The sequence below is a fragment of the Nyctibius grandis genome, chromosome 4 (genome assembly GCF_013368605.1).
Source record: "Nyctibius grandis isolate bNycGra1 chromosome 4, bNycGra1.pri, whole genome shotgun sequence".
NCBI lineage: Eukaryota > Metazoa > Chordata > Aves > Nyctibiiformes > Nyctibiidae > Nyctibius > Nyctibius grandis.
The window spans coordinates 90,638,337-90,655,789 of NC_090661.1; the positions used below are offsets into that span (position 1 = coordinate 90,638,337).

At 46.9% G+C, this 17,453-nt stretch overlaps 1 protein-coding gene across 1 annotated transcript in view; it reads right to left on the minus strand.

The window, feature by feature from the left end:
- The window catches only part of ARL3 (ADP ribosylation factor like GTPase 3), a 30,620-nt gene that overhangs the window by 6,969 nt on the left and 6,198 nt on the right, over positions 1 to 17,453 (minus strand). The window contains exons 2-5 of the mRNA XM_068399542.1: positions 13,717 to 13,860; positions 12,468 to 12,584; positions 7,882 to 7,932; positions 5,746 to 5,931 (exon numbers count right to left, since the gene is read on the minus strand). Of these exons, the coding sequence (XP_068255643.1) occupies positions 5,746 to 5,931; positions 7,882 to 7,932; positions 12,468 to 12,584; positions 13,717 to 13,860 (498 nt within the window). The remainder of the gene's footprint in view (positions 1 to 5,745; positions 5,932 to 7,881; positions 7,933 to 12,467; positions 12,585 to 13,716; positions 13,861 to 17,453) is intronic.

Here is a 17,453-nt window from a genome sequence, read left to right on the forward strand (position 1 = left end):
CAATCCCTACAGTAACATTTAGATCTTGATAGATGTCCTTGCGCTGCTTTGTTGAGACACAGAGACATTGGCAGGTACTCTGAGGATGAAGACGGATACAGTATTAGTATTCCAGCCTCGAGTCAACTCTGGGAAAACTTAGCCAGGGAAAGATTTCAGATCTTTCAGCTTTGCCTCTCTTAGCTCCTTAACAAGCAGCCAGTAAACTTTATCAAAGTAAAGAGAGAGAACTCCAGGGAAGAGGATAATGCTCCTTGCAGAGAAATGCTGCTCGGCACAACCCCGCCTTGCTGCAGTCACATCTGCTATTGTGCCAAGGGAGTTGTACTCTAATGCCCTTTGGGAAAGGACTGGTAGAGCCTTCCCCGGGAGAAATAAAAAGTCCTGCTTGAGATTAGCCCACTGCTTGCTTATTCTCTGCCTTATCAGCTTTGCGGCTACGGGAGTGAAGTAATCTGACTTCAAACACAGTGAACAAGTCCTTTCCACCCCATAAAAAGCCTCCTGATTTCTGCTCCCCTGCAAGCCAGGGATCAGGCAAGGCCACAGACTTGTGACCCCTAATGTGACCTTAAGGACAGCAAAGCTTAATCCTTTCATGTAATCCTCTGTCTGCCATAACAAATTGGGTCAGGGAAGTGCAAAATTCTCCATATCTAGCATTTTTGGTATGCGTTATTTTAACTGTCACTTTCTTCTCCCTCTGCACAGCTGGGACTGTGCCTTCATTACCTGCCATTTCTTTGCACCTCCAGTCATCACACAGGCTGGCTTTTACAGGCTCCCACAAGTACATTACCCATTGTTTTTTGGCTGGGTGCAAGATTTTCTTTTCTCCTCTGAGACCTTGTATCCCTGATGCAGCGCTGTAGACTCCCTCCTTACCCTGCTTAAAGATCGCAAGACTTTGCCCTGTAATCTGGAAACATGGTTGCTTTTCCTTAACAAGCACCAGCTCTGCCTGCCCCAGGGGAGCTGCAGTCATCCAAACTGGTTTTAAATCACATTTACAAGTAGCCCCAGAACGTTGTTAAGATGTGGAAGATCCCCATCTAGCCTGCCCTGTTTAAGGTTTAAGACAAACCCTAGCTCTGAGGATCCAAGATTGCCAGGGGGTCCTGTTCTGAATCTTGCCCTTATGAAAGTGCTGAATTGCAGCACTGGCATAACTTAGGTCTTGGGCTTCATTCTCAACTGGGTTGAAACAGTCAGGCAGGAGAAGGCGGCTCAGCCTTTTCCACAGTCCTTTGGGCCAGACCAGCTCTGGCATAAATTAGACAAGTTTAGTGGCTACTCTCAGTGCCACTGGTTTTTAAAGGTCTCCGGGGGGCCGTTATGCTTGGGAGACTCCGGACACAATATGCTGCAGCATCGTTCTGGAGCACTATTCCCCGGGGCGGGCTGAGCTCCTGCTGCCTTGATCGGAGACTCTTGTTTCAGACAAGAAACAAGCCGCAGAGCATGGACCAGTCCAAAGCCTTGAGTCATGTTTAATACACACCCTGGCCCCTAAATAACATCTCCAGCAACAGGGCAGGCTGCAAAGCAGAGGAGTCCTGCCTGCTTTCACCCTACCCCGGCTGGCCAGGGTGGAATGTACATAGCTTTTGCATGCCAAGGACTACAGTTGGAGATCCAGTCACAAAACACAACCCCAAGAGAGCCTATGTGGCACTAGAGAACCGTTGCGAGGCAACAGTTTCCTTATGTTTCTCTGCTGACATTGGCGATCACCTCCCTTGCTTGCTGTACCCTGTGCAAGGGTCTCAGTGTAAGCTGGTGCAGAACTGATCCAGAGGCAGAGCCCAAATAGCCGTGGCGGGGAGAAAAGGCTTTCCTGCTTTCCTAACTAGGGCTGAAGGATAAAAATCAGACCCAAGCAGACATTTTGCTTGAAAAAGCCTCTAAGCATGAGGGATGCCGCTCCTCCCTCAATGGCACCATGAAGTCTGATTAACAAGACGAGTGCTGCCCACGGTTACAGTCAGGAGGTAAGGAAGTCTTCAGCTGGTGTAACTGGGGCTACCAGCTGGTGTCCAGAGGACACTACATGGGGTTTCCAGTTAACCCAGTCACCTTTCTTCTGAGCCTGCCCAGGACATTGCTGGGCCCCTTTTCCAGAGTCCCCAACGGTTAATTTTAAAAGAGAAGATGACAATATGGATTCCCTCCTTAATTAACAGTTTTATTAAATAACCCATTTCAAGTAATAGTTAAATTCTCTAAATTTATATTATTCTATTAACCATAATCTAATCTCATTAACCTTGAAATCCCCAGTCTTAACTACCCAATTCTGTACACCATGGTGCCAGCAGCTAAACTAATTAAATGACCTTCAAACTATTTCTCCTTCATGTATTGGCATTATTTATCTTTGCTCATTGCTCTTCCTTCAAGCTATCACAAAAAATCTTCCCTTATGAACTCTGTTCCTGCATGTACTCAGGACTAGATATGCCACCACTCTTCCTTGCAAAATCCATCAGCGATGTCTCCAATTTTACTCTAGCTAATATATTCCATCAGCAGCGACAGTTAGCGTGCCCGCTCCTTGGCTTTCATTCTGAATACCTGATGCTTCCACGTCTTCATTTATTTTGCTGTCACTCATTGTCATTTCTCAAAGAAGTCCTTAAAGCAGTGACCTGAGATTTAACTACACAGAGAGAGCTCCCATTCTGAGCCACTGATAGAGATATTGTGTACCATGGTCCTCAAAAACATCTTTCTTAATCTCACTCTTTAAACAAGTTCTTCTTTGATTCCCCTAAGTTTTGAGCATGTTGACTTCTCCTTAGAGTCCCGGGACTGAAGATGCCATTTCTTCCTGGGCTGATCCAGGTTTAGTTTAAAAGCCATCTCCCAAACCATTTTGTTCAATGAATTTCCAAGGAAAGGAAGAGCTTGGCATTCTTGCTGTCTGATTTGACAGGGCTGGAGTTATGGCAGAAGAGAAATGTAGGGGCTCTTTTTCTATAAGCTGTAGAGAGTTTGTGACTTCCCTGACCTTTCTGCATAATCATTTATGGAATAAGCTGCAGTATTTAGGGCAATGAAACTGCGGGCAACAAAGCAGGATGTTATCTGGCCTGCATCTAAATTGTCTAGATAAGCATGATGAACAAAATACATAGGCCTGCAAATACTTTTATTTAGCTTGTTCTGTTTCCTGGAAGTAAATGCAGAAGCAGATTTCATTTCCCCAGTAGAGGGTATTAGGCTGCGTATTTTACTCTATTGAATGTATAGGGATGCACTGTACTTCAAGAAGGCACAGTAAGAAGGCGTTATCAACGAGGAAGTGTGCAGCCCACTCCAGAGAGCCCACAGATCAGCCTGAGATGGAGGCATTTTTCAAAGCTCATGAACAGAAAGTGACACTTTCTATCATTTAGTTCTTCCGCGTCCAACACGCGTCCCTGAATTCATCTGCCACTTTATTGCCCCTTCACAGCTGGAGAGTTCACTTGGACTTCCATAAACTAGAGGAGGGCCTGGAAGAAGGAAGAAGGTGACCTATGCCTGCCTTCAACCCCGTGAACTGCAGCCTCACTTTCTTGATCACATTTCTTTGGACTTGAATAGACGCTGCCATCGTGGAATGCAGTTCCCTCTGCCACCACCATTTCAAAATAAAGATGAGAGTTGAAGCCTTTCACAAGACTGGCTGCAACATAGCTGAATTTCTATCTTGGCTAACTAAATAAAGGCCCTTTGGAGGACACCATCTACTGCGTTTAGGTCTAAACATCAGGTTAAAAGTTTTAAATCAGAAAAACTGCTGTACTGGGTCAGACCAATGGTCCATCCAAGCCAGCATCCCCGTTCTGGATGCCAAGGGAAAAAACATGTAGGAACAGGATCTCCCTTGCTCTGTTCTTCCCTCCCAGTCCCTGGCCCAAGCTGTTCCTCATTCAAAAGCTGCCTCCAAATCTTAGTGGTCAGTGATTGCCTGCAGATCTCTTCTTCAGAAATTCACTTAGTATTTTTCTGAACCGACTGATACCTTTGGGCTCCACAACATCCTGTGCCAATGAGATCCACAATTTAATTATGCAACTTGCAAAGCAGCACTTATTTTTATTTCTTTTAAGCTGTTGTCTGATTATTTCATTAGGAACGCCCTTCTTCTAGCAACGTGTAAAATAGCATACAGTCTGACATTTTTATACCTTATTTGATAAATCCTGAAGATGTTTCCACTCTCTGTCCTCTCTCTTCCAAGCTGCAAGTCCTAATTCATTTATTATCCCCCTGTACAGATGCCACTCTGTGCTACTGATCACTCTCAACAGAGGATTCTCAAATCTCTCCTAAGTCTGAGCAGATATATGGAAAATATTTTTTCCAACAAGGGTAGTTAAGTGCTAGAAGAGGCTACCTAGAGAAGCTGTGGAATCTCCATGCCTGGAGATATTTATAACTTGATTGGGCAAGGCCCTCAGCAACCTCCTCTAGACTCGCAGTTATCCCTGCTTTAAACATGAGGTTGGTCTAAAGATCTCCTGAAGACCCTTCAACCTAATTTTTTGATGGACTCTATGATTCTACCACTACTAAAATCTTTGTAGATGGGGCAAAGGCAGAAATGACTGTCATGTTCAAGGTATGGGCCCACCATGCCTTTATCCAGCTACAAAATAAATGTTTTCTGGGATGTTTCTTGTCTGCTTTCTGATTATTCTCCAGCATTTGATTTTCTTCTCTGGCCTTTGATGAGCACTAAGCTGCTGTTCCCAATGATCTGCTTCTGAGTAATGGCAGCTAATTCTGAGTCCATCATTGTATGTGTATAGTTAGGATTGTTGTTCCTCATGTGCATTATTTTGCACTTGTCAACACTGAATTTCATCTGCCATTTTACTGCCCACTCAGTATTGCGGGATTCTTCTGCGACTCTTCATACTCAGTGTGAGATCTGACTATCCTGAACAGCTCTGTGGCAACTGCAAATAAGGTTTTACTGAAACTGCAATGAAGATAAATGTCTTCACCATTCTGTTTCTTTAAGTATCAGTGAAGGGAGTACTCCTGACTGCTCAGATTTCGAGCACTGCAAATATTTCATTAATTCAGGAAAGCCTAAGAGTGAAATAAACAAACCTAGGTCCCATTTACATTACAAAGAGCTACTATACGGCAGGAACTGGCTACAGCACAGGAGCCCAAGGCACAGCTATTACAGTTCAGCACAGGAACACAGCTCAGCCCCCTCGGTGGGTTTTTGCTGCCCCACGTGCTGCCATTAGAAGTGGTCCTTGCCCTGTGTGCAACTCTTGCGTTTCTCTTGATCAGAAAAATTGATCGGTTTCTCTCTGGCGCCTGGGTTGAGCAAAACGCCAAACGACATTAGTAGCGAAGGTAAATCAGATTTCTAAAGTGCACACTTGTAACAGTCAAAGGGGTTAATAGTAAAAGATGATTTGTTTTGTGAAAATGATTGACCTGACAGCAGTTTCTTTAAAACAAATCAATGTTTTCATTTGGCTGAGCCAAGGGGTCCTGGGTGGGAAGGCAATCGCTCTCCCCCTTCACAGTGATGGAGAGATCCCAAGGGCCCACAGCTCCCCCTTCCCTTTGCACAGGCGACAAGACACGCGCCCCCCGTGTTCTGCACTGCAAGGGTTTGGCTGCGCTGACCCTCCTTCCCAAGGCAGCCGGTCCAGCCCCACCCTGCAGATAACAGAAAACAACCTCTTACAGATGGCCTGCTGGCACAGCAAGCCTTCTCCAGAGCCTCACCTGTACTCCCTCTCCTGAAAGAGCTGAACAAGACTGGATCTGCCAGATTCTGTCCCGGATTGTGTGTAGGTTCAGTCCCTCGGCAATCTCCGAAGCAGGGGCAGCCGTCAGCAAATCCTGCTTGTTAGCGAATATGAGCACGGGGACTCCACTAAGCTTTTCTTCATCCAAAAGCTCAGCCAGCTCCTATATCATTTACAAGGGAGTGGGGTGGGGGGAAGATGGAGAGAGGGAAGGGAAGAAAACCTTCAACCACCAGTGGTTGTCTCTAATTAGAAATATATTTAGGGCAAACACTAGAAGAGTGTGTTCCAGCGAAACCTGCATCTTATTATAAGAGAGCAAAAATGTATACAATCATCTCTGCCCAAGGTTCAAAACCTATTTCTTCCAATTACAGGTTACAAAAATCTTCATCTTGGTCTGAAATTAGCAGTTGCCTTAAAGGCTACAACTCTGTGTTTTACCAGTCCCCACTCCCAGGAGACCAAAATTGATGAAACAGCAAAAAACATGTAAATTGGCAGTATGAGGAATCTGTCTTAAGTTATTGCCTGACTGCCATTTGTACCTGAGCAGCCACTGACACCAGCCCTGATATCTTTCCTAATTATGAGTTTCAGGGTTTCATTCCAAGTTTTAAACACTGCAGTTTGAGTGGAAGAGGACCTTTTTTTTCCCCAGAAATGGAAATCTCCTTCCCACAAGAAAGTGCTGATGCTTTTGAAGGCATTAGCTAGCTGAAGACAAGCTAGATCAGCTTTACTAGCTGGGTTTTGGCTCCATATGCACAGCACACATTGGGTGGCATCTTGAGAAAGGGGTTTGTTCATTCAAAACTGGGTGACTCAAAGAGATTCTTTTAATAGCTCAAATCTGAATCTGCAGTGGATCAACGATGGCTGAAATACTTCATGTCTAGGGTTGTGCAACGGCCTCCTGAAACAAGCACACAGCCTCAAGTCACTTCCCTATGTTAACATATGACAAACCCAGCAGAACTTGAACCTGTAGGGACTGCTGGAGTCGCAGATAGATGAATACACAAGATCTTTGTGGGCTCCTTATTTAGCTGGAAAGGTCTCATGCTCTCACTGTCCTAACATCTTTCATCCACTGGCTAGAAACTTTTGGATTAAATGAGTGCAGTCGGGGAAATGCTAAACTGCAGTGGAAATCTGACTCTATCCCCCCAAAAGTAACGTTTGGTTTGGAAACCAGGACGAGAGAATGGAGTTATAAACAGAGTTGGCTGGGAATTTTTCAGCAAAATAGGTCTTTCATCTGACATGGCTGATTTATTGAAACCAAAAGTGTTTGCGGAAATATGAGGGGTCCAGGCTGACTCTGCCTGACTCAGGCAAGTCCTCTAAGCTTCTGCTTCCTCTCCCTCTCTTTTGCTCAATGAATATTTAATTACTGATATAAAATGAAATAGCTCCAACAGGGGAAAGATTCCTCCCACCCCTAGAACAGCCAACAGTTCTGCTGTTAGGGTGTGCCCATGATACTTGAGAGGCAAAAGACCAAGTGCCTCGTTCAAATCAGGCAGAACAGAGGGCTTTAAACTAAATCTCCCATTTCTCGGGGGTAAATCTGTTGCTAGCTATTTTGGGACACCGTCACTTTCTGAATTTTACAAAAGAAAGTTGAAAAGTCCTATTTTTGTTCCATCCTAAAACACAAAATGTTACAAAACATCAAAACTTTGCAAAACGGAAATCTTATTTTCTGGCCAGTCCTAGTTACAAAGTTCTTGTTTTTTTTTCAATTACATCCAAAAGACAATCAAGTCAATATGATTTCCATTTCAACTTTGTAAATAAGAAAATAGGATTCCTCAGGGTTTTGGTTTGGCAAGGTTTAAAGGACTTAGAGAAGTTTTTGCTTTAGTATTAGGCTCCATTTGCTATTATTGTATAACTTTAATGAAAACCGTTCTATTTAAACGGAATTAGGCTACCTGTTTTCCTTGTTTCACATCTACCAAAATAATCTGCATTGATGTTGAAAGGCAAGTCTCTTGAAATGCAAATTTCCCTCATAAACAACAAAATCATCTTCCTAACTTTTGTGAGCAAGGGGCACCCAGAAGCACCAAGTTACTTCAAAGGAAGCTGCGCATAAGTAACTTACCTGACCCGTTTCTTCAAACCTCTTCCTATCTGCACTGTCAATGACATAGATCTGAAAAAGAAATGAGAGGAAAAGCTACTCTTCCCAGAAGACATTCTTCCACAGTATCATTTGCTTAAGTGAGCTGAGCCTAATAATTATGCTTTTGGGCACAAAGATCCCCAGTATTATTCATAGCAAATGTTGACAAAACTTCATGACATTCTGAAAGGAGAACAACCACCTCTTTTGAAGCTGGGGGGTTGGACAGCCACGTAGGTAGGATCATAAAGGAACTCAGGGCAGTACTAGGGAAGCTCTCATCATCTCCACAGCATCTATTATCTGAAAAGAACAGGAGACTGGTATCTTATCAAATGACCGGCTTACAAGCTGAAGCTGAGCACAGGAGGGCAAAACCTGGGGAGCCAGACATGGTCTTTCACTCTAGCAAACAGCGTACAAGCACTGCACTGGTGTGACTATGCCATGCTGCCCTCTAGCAGAACACATCATCGCCTCAATAAGCCACTAAGGCACACAATAGCACCCAGGGGACAGATGAATATATTGGGGACTTTGAGTTCCTCTCCATCAGGCAATCCTACTGCAACCTCCTGGACCAGGCGGCTGGGGAGGAGGGCTGGATCCAGCCTGCAAGACTCCATCTTCAGCTGCCAGCTTGTCCACCAGGATGATGGAGAAGACAGGGAACAGCTGGCTCACAAAGACTGACAGCGGAGTCCTGCCACCCTCTCAGGGCTCGGCACCACATCTCATGGTCCACAAGGAGGTCCCAACCAGACACCTGTCCCCTGGTATGGAGAAGGGTGGATTCCACAGCCTGCAGACTCCCTGCCTTGGGAGGAGGTCTCCACCCTCTCCAAGCAGCATGGCACGTGCTGATTTCTTTCTGTAAATGCAAAGGAGCCTTCTCAGTGAAGGCAGCCCTAGGTCTGCACAGGTTAAAAGGCTCCTCAAAGGTCCCCCTAAATATGTAATCAATAAGTCCAGCCACTCTCTTTCCCCCTAGCAATGCTACTGCAGTTCAGAGTGCATCAAGCTACATCTAAAGAAATGGGGAACCTCAGTATAGCTCTCAGGCAAGACTAGCCTGGTATCCCTTTTTCATTCCTTGGTATGGGAAGGTTTTTGAAAGAGAAGGGCACTGGGACAGCAGACAGGGATAGGACTGGTGAAAAACACCGAGCATTTTGCTTCCAGTCCCTGCCATTACCCATCAGCAGTGATTGAAGCTGCTAGCATGTCATCTGCATGCTCTTTGGTGGCTTACAGGGAGCAAGTGTCAGCCTGGTTTTCAGGGAATAGATGAGCACAGCACCCTGCCATCAAGATAAATGGCATCCTTGCAGGCAGTCTCAGCATAAGACTCCATGCTTCCAGAATAATTTCAACCAAATAGTAGGGGGGAGGGAAGATCTCCAGCAGCAATATCTATTAAACTGTAGGCACTCCCTTAATGAGCAGTGTTAGAGTTGTTTGAAATGGGACCAAACACACAGCAGGAGAATCTGTATGCCAGGCCTGAGGAGGTAACCCAGCAACCTCACAGACCTCTCTGCTGATCACTTGGGGTCTGCAGTCCTCCTGGGGCCAGGCTGATGCACACTGACAGAGGCTGGGGGACACGCGGCAGGGCTGGACGCAGCTGCGTGCAGCGCACGCACTCGGTGCCACGTGATGGGGAAAGGCCTGTGGGCAGAGCGTGACACACAGCCTCTCCCCGCAATGTGATCCCAAGCTTGTGCACCAATACTGTATCAGCTACGCCCGTCCTCTCTGCCCCTCCCATGCATCCACCCCTGTGCATCCCACTTTGGGTATGACACAGACCAAAAGAAAGGAAGAAGCTGCAGGGCTGGCAGTTGTGCTCTGGCGTGAAACTGGACTGTCATCTGTCCTCCTTCGGGACATCCCAGGGGAAGCTTAGGAACACATGAACGAAATAGTCGAGTGCTACTTCTCAACTGAAAGGCTGCACCTCCCATATTACGGTGCTTCTCTAACTGGCCAGGAAGAGCTCTGAGTCCCAACCAGCCAGGCTTTCTCCTGCACCACTCCGTTCCTTGCTAGGGAGCTATTTTGCAAGATGAGAATTGGAGACAACAGTGCTTGGGGCAAAAGCCACAAAAGCATAGCACACAGAAGGTAAAGTATGTGCGGAGTGCCTACTTCCAAACCAGAAAGCACTGTGCCAAATAGCTGCAGGTGCCTGTCTGAATATGCAATCAGCCAGATATCCACACCTTATTTGCCTGGGTTAAGCTTCCAAATATCACAGGTGTGTGATGCAAGACCAAGTTCTCATTCAAAGGCACCTGCATGGATTTGAATTTGCAATCACTTCCTGCTTTTTTAACACCCTTTAGAGGGCCCTTTCTGCTTTGTGCAATATAGTTTAGGAGAAGATAGAAGCAGGGGGTCCTGGGAACTGTAGCGTATCTCATCTCCACTCTATAGCCAGGGCCACACAAGAGCCTGTTCCTGGCTGTGGTGCTCGGTAGCACAGTTTGCCAGTTTGAACAGCTGTTGAGTACACCATGTTGGAGAAATGGAGCTTGAGAAAGAGATTCCTGTAAAGCTGGGTGCCTCCTTTGAGCAACAGGCCAAAACAAAACCTGGAGTAAGTGGGCTGGGCAGAAATTGCAAGTGGTGGGACTAGATGAACAAATAACATGAGGGACAAGTTGGCTCAGTTTACAGAGGCACAACCTGCACCAGGTTAGTCAGAGGGTAACATTACTGGCTAAAATGGGGGTGAGGGCTGGCAGAAGAGAGAGAGACTCATCAGCATATACTTGATTCCAGTTTTGGTGTGTATGGACATAGCAAAGCACTGCACTAACGTGCTGACAGCTCCCAGTCTGGGATGAGGTGTCAGCACGGAGCGCAGGCAGGGGAGCTCAGGTCCATGTGCGCACCAGTTATTCTCTCTGAATTCACACCACTGCTTCCCCCAAACTGACTCTGCTTCTATCTACCCATTTTCTTACATGTATGAAAAGAAAAGGTTTTCTCTGTACATGGCTTTAACTGGGGTGGTAGGAGGGCAGGGAAAACAACTGCTTTTATCTCCTTCAGTCATCAAATTCACCTTTATTTCTCCACCTCCCATGCAGCACACACTGGGAAGGGGGGAAGCCCACAGGCCAGTGTAGCTCATTGCCTTTGCCAGCAGAGTCTTCCAGATACTGTTTTGTGGTTGCACAGCCTCTGCAGCCTGAGCACCTGCCATAGCAGGCGAAGATCCCCTAGCTGCTGCTTTGCAGTGATAACTTTGTACTGCACATCTATTGCCTCCCCACCACACGCAGCTGCGGAGCTTGGACTCAACAGGCACAATCACCTCACAGCCATGACACGTCCCCCTTCTCGATGGCCACAGAGGAGCACGCAAAGTGTGTCCTGCTCATTTCTCAAACCCCGATCTTTCCCTGAGGAAGATCTCACCATGACTCTTTGCAAAAGCAACCAACCAGGTTTATGCTGTGGTGGCTGCCCTCTAACATCAGATTTCAAATTAAGGCTGAAAAAGGGGGATCTGCACATGAGATTACTGAGGGCTTATTAGTCACATTTAAATAGCAGCTTCATTTGGACAATGCTTTCTAAACCTGGCATAGCCAGGCCCTTCAGGACCCTGACACAACCCTTGGAGCAGAGAGTCCTATTCCTAGTTGCACTGAGCCTTCTGTGGAAGTGCACTGAAGCTCCCGACACATTAGTATGTGTGTGATAGGAGGGAGGAAGGGCGTCTTTCTGGGAGAGCTTCCCGCTCTCCCATGGGAGCCCTGAAGACCTTGCTTAGCACAGCCTTTTCTCCGCTTCCATGGGGGACATTGCTTGGGGTGGAGAGGCCTGGAGCCCCCAGCCTGCCTTCATCCTGGCACACGTGGCTGCATGTTAGAGGTGCTCTTTGAAACTAGTCAGGACAGCACTTGGAGGGTCCCAGGGTAACGTGCTCTGGTGTGGAAACACAAAGGTCCTGCACTGTAAATAGAACTGTAGTCATCTGCAGCTAATTGAGAGGTAATTGCAGCTAAGATGTCAAAAACATTAAAGGACAGTCTTACGTTTAAAGGACCAAGGGAAAAGACAAGGGGTCTCTCTGTGTCCCTCAGCCAGAAGCCTTCCTGATGCCAGACACAGCATTTAATTCTGCTGTGCCTCAGTTTCCCCAACTATAAACCAAAGGCACCATACTGACCTACCTCTACACGTGAGGCTTAAGTCACTAATACCCATGACAGGCCTTCAGAGTCCCCAGTGAAAGGAGCTATAGATGGGCAAACTACAAGTGATTAATGTTCTTTCATTTGAAGGAGACAGATGAAAGGAAAAGAACTGGCTATAACCAGCACCATCCTGTGAAAGTAAAAACATACAACTGAATGATTTCTCCAAACATCACTGTATTTTTCTTACTGCACCCAACCAATCTTGCCATTTCACTCAGAATAACTCCTGTTACAATGGCAATGGTGTTGCTGAGGACCGGAACATTACATTACTTGTTCCTGAATTTCTGGCTGAGACCTTGGAAAGCCATTGCATGAACACAGCATTCAACCGCAGCCAATACTCACAAGGATATCAGTATTTTCAAAATAGTTCCTCCAGTACGGCCTGATCTTCCTCTGTCCACCTATGTCCCATACGTTCAGCTTGAAGCCTTGAGACTGTACACTTTTGATGTTAAAGCCCTGGAAAGAGCAGAAACAAAGCCACATAGAGCATAAACCTGAATGGCTGGAGCATGTTCATAGGCAGACATTAACACCTTATATATCCCATGCCTCCAACGTGCAGTGAGATGGGCTGGGCAGCCACAAAGATGGATCAGCTGTGGGAGAGGCGCTGGTGAAAGTGAACACGGCTGCCAAACCATTAGTTTGCCAGTGTTCTTGGGTCAAGGGTTGACGTACGGAGACATACGATGCAGTTAGAGCCCTGGGAGGGCTCATCAGGGTGGGTGCAGGAAGAAGTGGGAGAGCTGCAGATAAGGAGAAAACAAGGGCACTGTGAGAAGCACGACTGAACTTGTGAAAGCTGAGCAGAGTCCCAGCTAACACGAAGCCAGAGGTCTCAGCTCAATTCAACACGACACAGCTAATGCTGAGCTTAAAAGAGCAACAGCTGCACGTCTGAAGGGTCCATTTCATCAATTAGAGCACCAATTGAAAGGGCATTCAAGTAGAAAAACAGGATGTGGCGTGGGCTGCCAATGCGCTGCCGCACCACCCAGGGCACTGGGGCTTGGAATCGGGGTGTTGGGGCTGGGAGCTTTGGGAGGCAGCTACGAGCTGGTGGGAAGCATCTCCCATAGCTCTCTAGCAACCTCCTCTGGTCAACACAGGAGTGATGTTGCAGTGCTTCCGATGGGAGACATCCCTCTCCCCAACCCTGAGGCTCAAAGAAAGGGGACCAGAGGCATCAGAGAGGAAGTGCTAGAATATGCAGGACCCTTGGAGCTAGCTGGGTGAAAGATGCAAGCAAGAGGCTTGCCCAGTGCTGCAGCATCCCCTGTACACATCTCCTGTTTGGCAAGGACAACAAGAACAAAGTCTCATCCATGCAACCCTAGCATGACCCAAAAGCCTTCTGCAGAACTCCACAGCACTCATCCAGTTTTGCACTACCTGACAGATCTGGCCTGATGCTCTCTGGCTCTGTCAGGGAGCCTCCTCTTATGCAGATAACACACAAACCTGATGGTGCACCAAGCTCCAGTCGTTCCCCCTTTTACTGAAATACTCTGCTGAATCATTAGTGCTTTGTCTAATAAGGCAGGTGGGACCACAAGAACTGTCCTGGGCAGAGAAAGGCCTTCCTCACCTGTGTTGGCGTGATGTGGCTGATGTCCTCAGATGCCAACTGTTTCAGGAGTGTGGTCTTGCCTGCATTATCCAGTCCCAAGAGGAGGATTCTCACCTCCTGGTCTGGGGCGCTTTTCAGTTTACGCAGGATTGACAGTAAACCCTAAATCCGCAAGAGAGATCGTAGCTGTTATTTCCCCCTCTGACTTTCTCCTCCCACCATGCCATGCCCTCCTCCCTTGAAATGAGTTCTGTATAGCAGTGGATCCCAAGACACCTTGAACCCCTCCCTGCAGTCCCTATTCCCATTTCCTCTTCTACTCCTCCCCCTTGCCCCAATTTTCCTTCATCTCAGGAAAATCAATGAGAGTATCAACGAGGTCTCAGACAGCACAAATGTCGCTCAGTAGGGTGCACCACTGGCTGCACTACTCTTGTCACACAGCTGTTTGGCATTCCCTGTGCCAGGAAGACCGTGCCCATGGATATCATGTGTAGGAGCTGCAAACCAAGTCCTTGCAAGCTCGTCATTCTCTTTATCAGAGGGAAAACCCCATTAATTTAATCTCCCTCCTAGTTAACTGCAGGTTACTCTGCACCTGACATCAGTTCTTTTCATAGTAACACCCTGATCATCTCAAACCCCGTTTATCTGTCTAAAACATGCTGGACCCATGGGGCACGTGCAGTTCTGATTCTCAGGATGTAGCACTTAACAACTATCTCAGATCACCACACATCCTCGCTAAGAAAAGCACAGTGGATTTCAGTCATTAGCCAGGCTCAGCTCTCTGAGCTGACAGTATCACTCAGGATTAGGAAACAGAATATGCAGGTCAGCTCATTTACAACCGCGCATGTTACAGCAGCACATCCAAACTTTTGTCAGTGCCACTACTCAAGACCTGCACCTCTCTAAAATGGCTGGAAAAACATTTTTGATCCTGGCACGTAACCGAGAGACGCAAATCACCCCACTTCCAGCTGCCTCTCGCTGCCCAGCCTGGAGAGGGGCAGCTGCAGCCAAGGGCGCAGGAGCAGGCTGCGAGTCAACTGCCTGGGTGTCCTTGGACATGTTGCCACGCTGCTTTGCACCCCCCTGCTTGGCAGGGACCTCTTCTTGGAGCCTGAGCAGCACACACCATGCTGAGACCCAGCCTGGGGACACAGATGCTCTTGCAACTAATTTGCCTGAGCAATTCTGGGAGAGGAATACACCTACAGCCCTTTCTGGAGCCCTCAGGTCTCCTGCTCAGTCTCTCCCAGACAATTCCCACATCCTGAAGGGCAATGGTAAGGTGTTTCTCTTCAGCCCGCTAAGACCCAGAGCTGGGAACAAAGTTCAAATATCAGCACAAACTGGGGCCACGGGGGCCTGTCTCTCAAGCTTTTTTTGTTTTCCCATTTGCAAAATGGAGACAATGCTTCTTGTCGACCTGCAAGGGTGAATCAGTTAAATGTCATTAAGTGCTTTGTTGCTATGAGGAACTACACCCTCTAAATATTCCTGCTGGGAGCCAAGGACTATTTGAGCCGTGAAGGTTGCTCCTGATCCCCTCCAAATCATGGCAATCAGAAACCTGTCCTCAAGATAAAGAGCTGCAGGACGCGGTACAACTGTCACCACTGCAACGCAGCCCCCGTCTGTGTCTGTAGCAGTGCCCTTCTGCCGACTCCTGGAGAGCCCCACCTCAGCCATTTGGAAACCGCTGCTTTCGACCCCTCACCACACCGCCCCGAGGTGTGGAGCGTTTGGGAAAGGACACGGCGCTACAGCTCATGATGCCAAAGCTTTCAGTAACGCAGGATGAAAACACACTGAGATTCAAATGTATGTGAGATTCGATCCACCCCTTGATCCACCCCTCTAAGCATTTTTGATTTGCAAGTAATTTATCGGTTTTCCATTTAAATACCAGATACAGCTCAAAATATATGCAAAACGTGTAAGAAACAGGGAGAAGGAACAATAAAATTGGGTGTGAAGGGTATCTGTAGAAAGTTGCAGGATTGTCACTGTTGCTGTGCTTTTAAAAAGCACTGCGGAAAGCTGAGGTTCAGAAATTCAGAGCTCGTGCAAGGAACAGCAAAACTGCAGTCTTACAGCCCAATAAGCGGGCTCAGGGTATCACCTCTATCACAAACAGGCTGGTAAAAAACTGGGAATCCAGGCCCCACGCAAGAGCTGTTGATCAGGAATGGGCTCTGCTTGGCAGAGGGTGCCATGCCTGCACGGTGCAGGCACAGTAAATCCCCAAACTGCTTTTAGTAGAAGCGCACAGGCCTGTAACATCACATGCTGAGCCCTGAGGGCCAGATGCTCACAGCTGGCTCTCGCCCATGGGCCCATAGCTAATGAATTTGAAGGGCTGTGTTCAGAGCAGCCAGTCGCTGCAAGCCCTTCCAACCCAAGAGCTCGTCTCCCCGGCCGCAGTGCCCGACCCGAGTTCTGCCCCCGTGACGGTCTGTACTTCCACACATCTGAGGGAAGAACAAAGGAACAGCAACAGAAACACCTCTAATGCTTACTTGTTTACATGCATGTCGTAAGTGCCCTTGACATCACTAAAAACCACAAGTTTTAACTGCAGGACTAGTAACACATTTTCTTTTCACCTGCAGTCAAATTTACAGTTGTGTTTGTTGGCTCGTAAATCCATGGATTTCACCTCGGTGTGGACAGACCCCACAGGAGCAGGAACTCTAAAATTCACACGTTCTTCCTCCTTTCTAGGGAAACACTGAATTTCCCATTCTTATGGGCCTGACCCAAAGCCAACACACACCAGCCAAAGTACTACTGCCGACTTCAGAGAGCTCTGAATCCGGCCCTATTATTTTAGTTTATTGCTCACAGTTAAAAAAAGAAGCTGTTGAAATGCTAATCCTATTCACAGCACCACTTGCTAAGAGTAGAGCAGTGTATCCCAGAGCAGATCAGGATTAGGAGCCTTTGTATTTCAGAATTCAACTCCAAAATACTGAGCGCAAAGAAATGTATTACAAAGTACTGCTTATCTACCACGGAGCAATTCTCAGGGGTCGGGAAGAGGAACAGTTGTAAATGTTAATAGAGCTTCTGCCATTGTAGACGGATGCTATTTCTGGGCTAGCATGACAGCCTACGAGAAAACGATCAGCATCGTTCCATATTCTACTCAAGTGACACTGCTGCATGGCTGATCACAGGATTATCTGGGGTAGCCAATAGAAGAGAGGATATTTATAGAAATAAAAGTATTCTCTAAGGTATAAAGTAAGCTGATTTAAAAGGCTGGAAGACAAGCAAGCCAACACAGAGAAGTGGACTTTATTTCAGTAGCTGCCAGCATAGGTTACATGGTCTGTATACACAACTTAAATCAAGAGCCAAATAATAGTATTGGTTACTATGGTTGTTACTATTTTGTAAACATTATTTAAAACTTGCACCCAGCATTCTCCCTCTAGTTAGTGAAGACTTAAGATTAAGGAAAGCCATGCACAGATGGGTTTCTAACATTACTTTTTTAAATTGGTCTTACAAGCACACTGGCTAGGAAGACAGAAAGCATTTCCTGACAGCTTAGTAGACTGGAAAAAATAACTCAGCCGAGTTCCCTGCTGCCTGCCACCACACTGTGGGACAAGCAACCATTACTGCACATACACTGATGGACGAGCACTTCTCTGCTTGCAAACACAACGCTGAAACTAACTTGGGCTGATGAGAGTCAGAAAGCAACCCCTTGTTATTGATGGGAGAGGTCAGGCAGA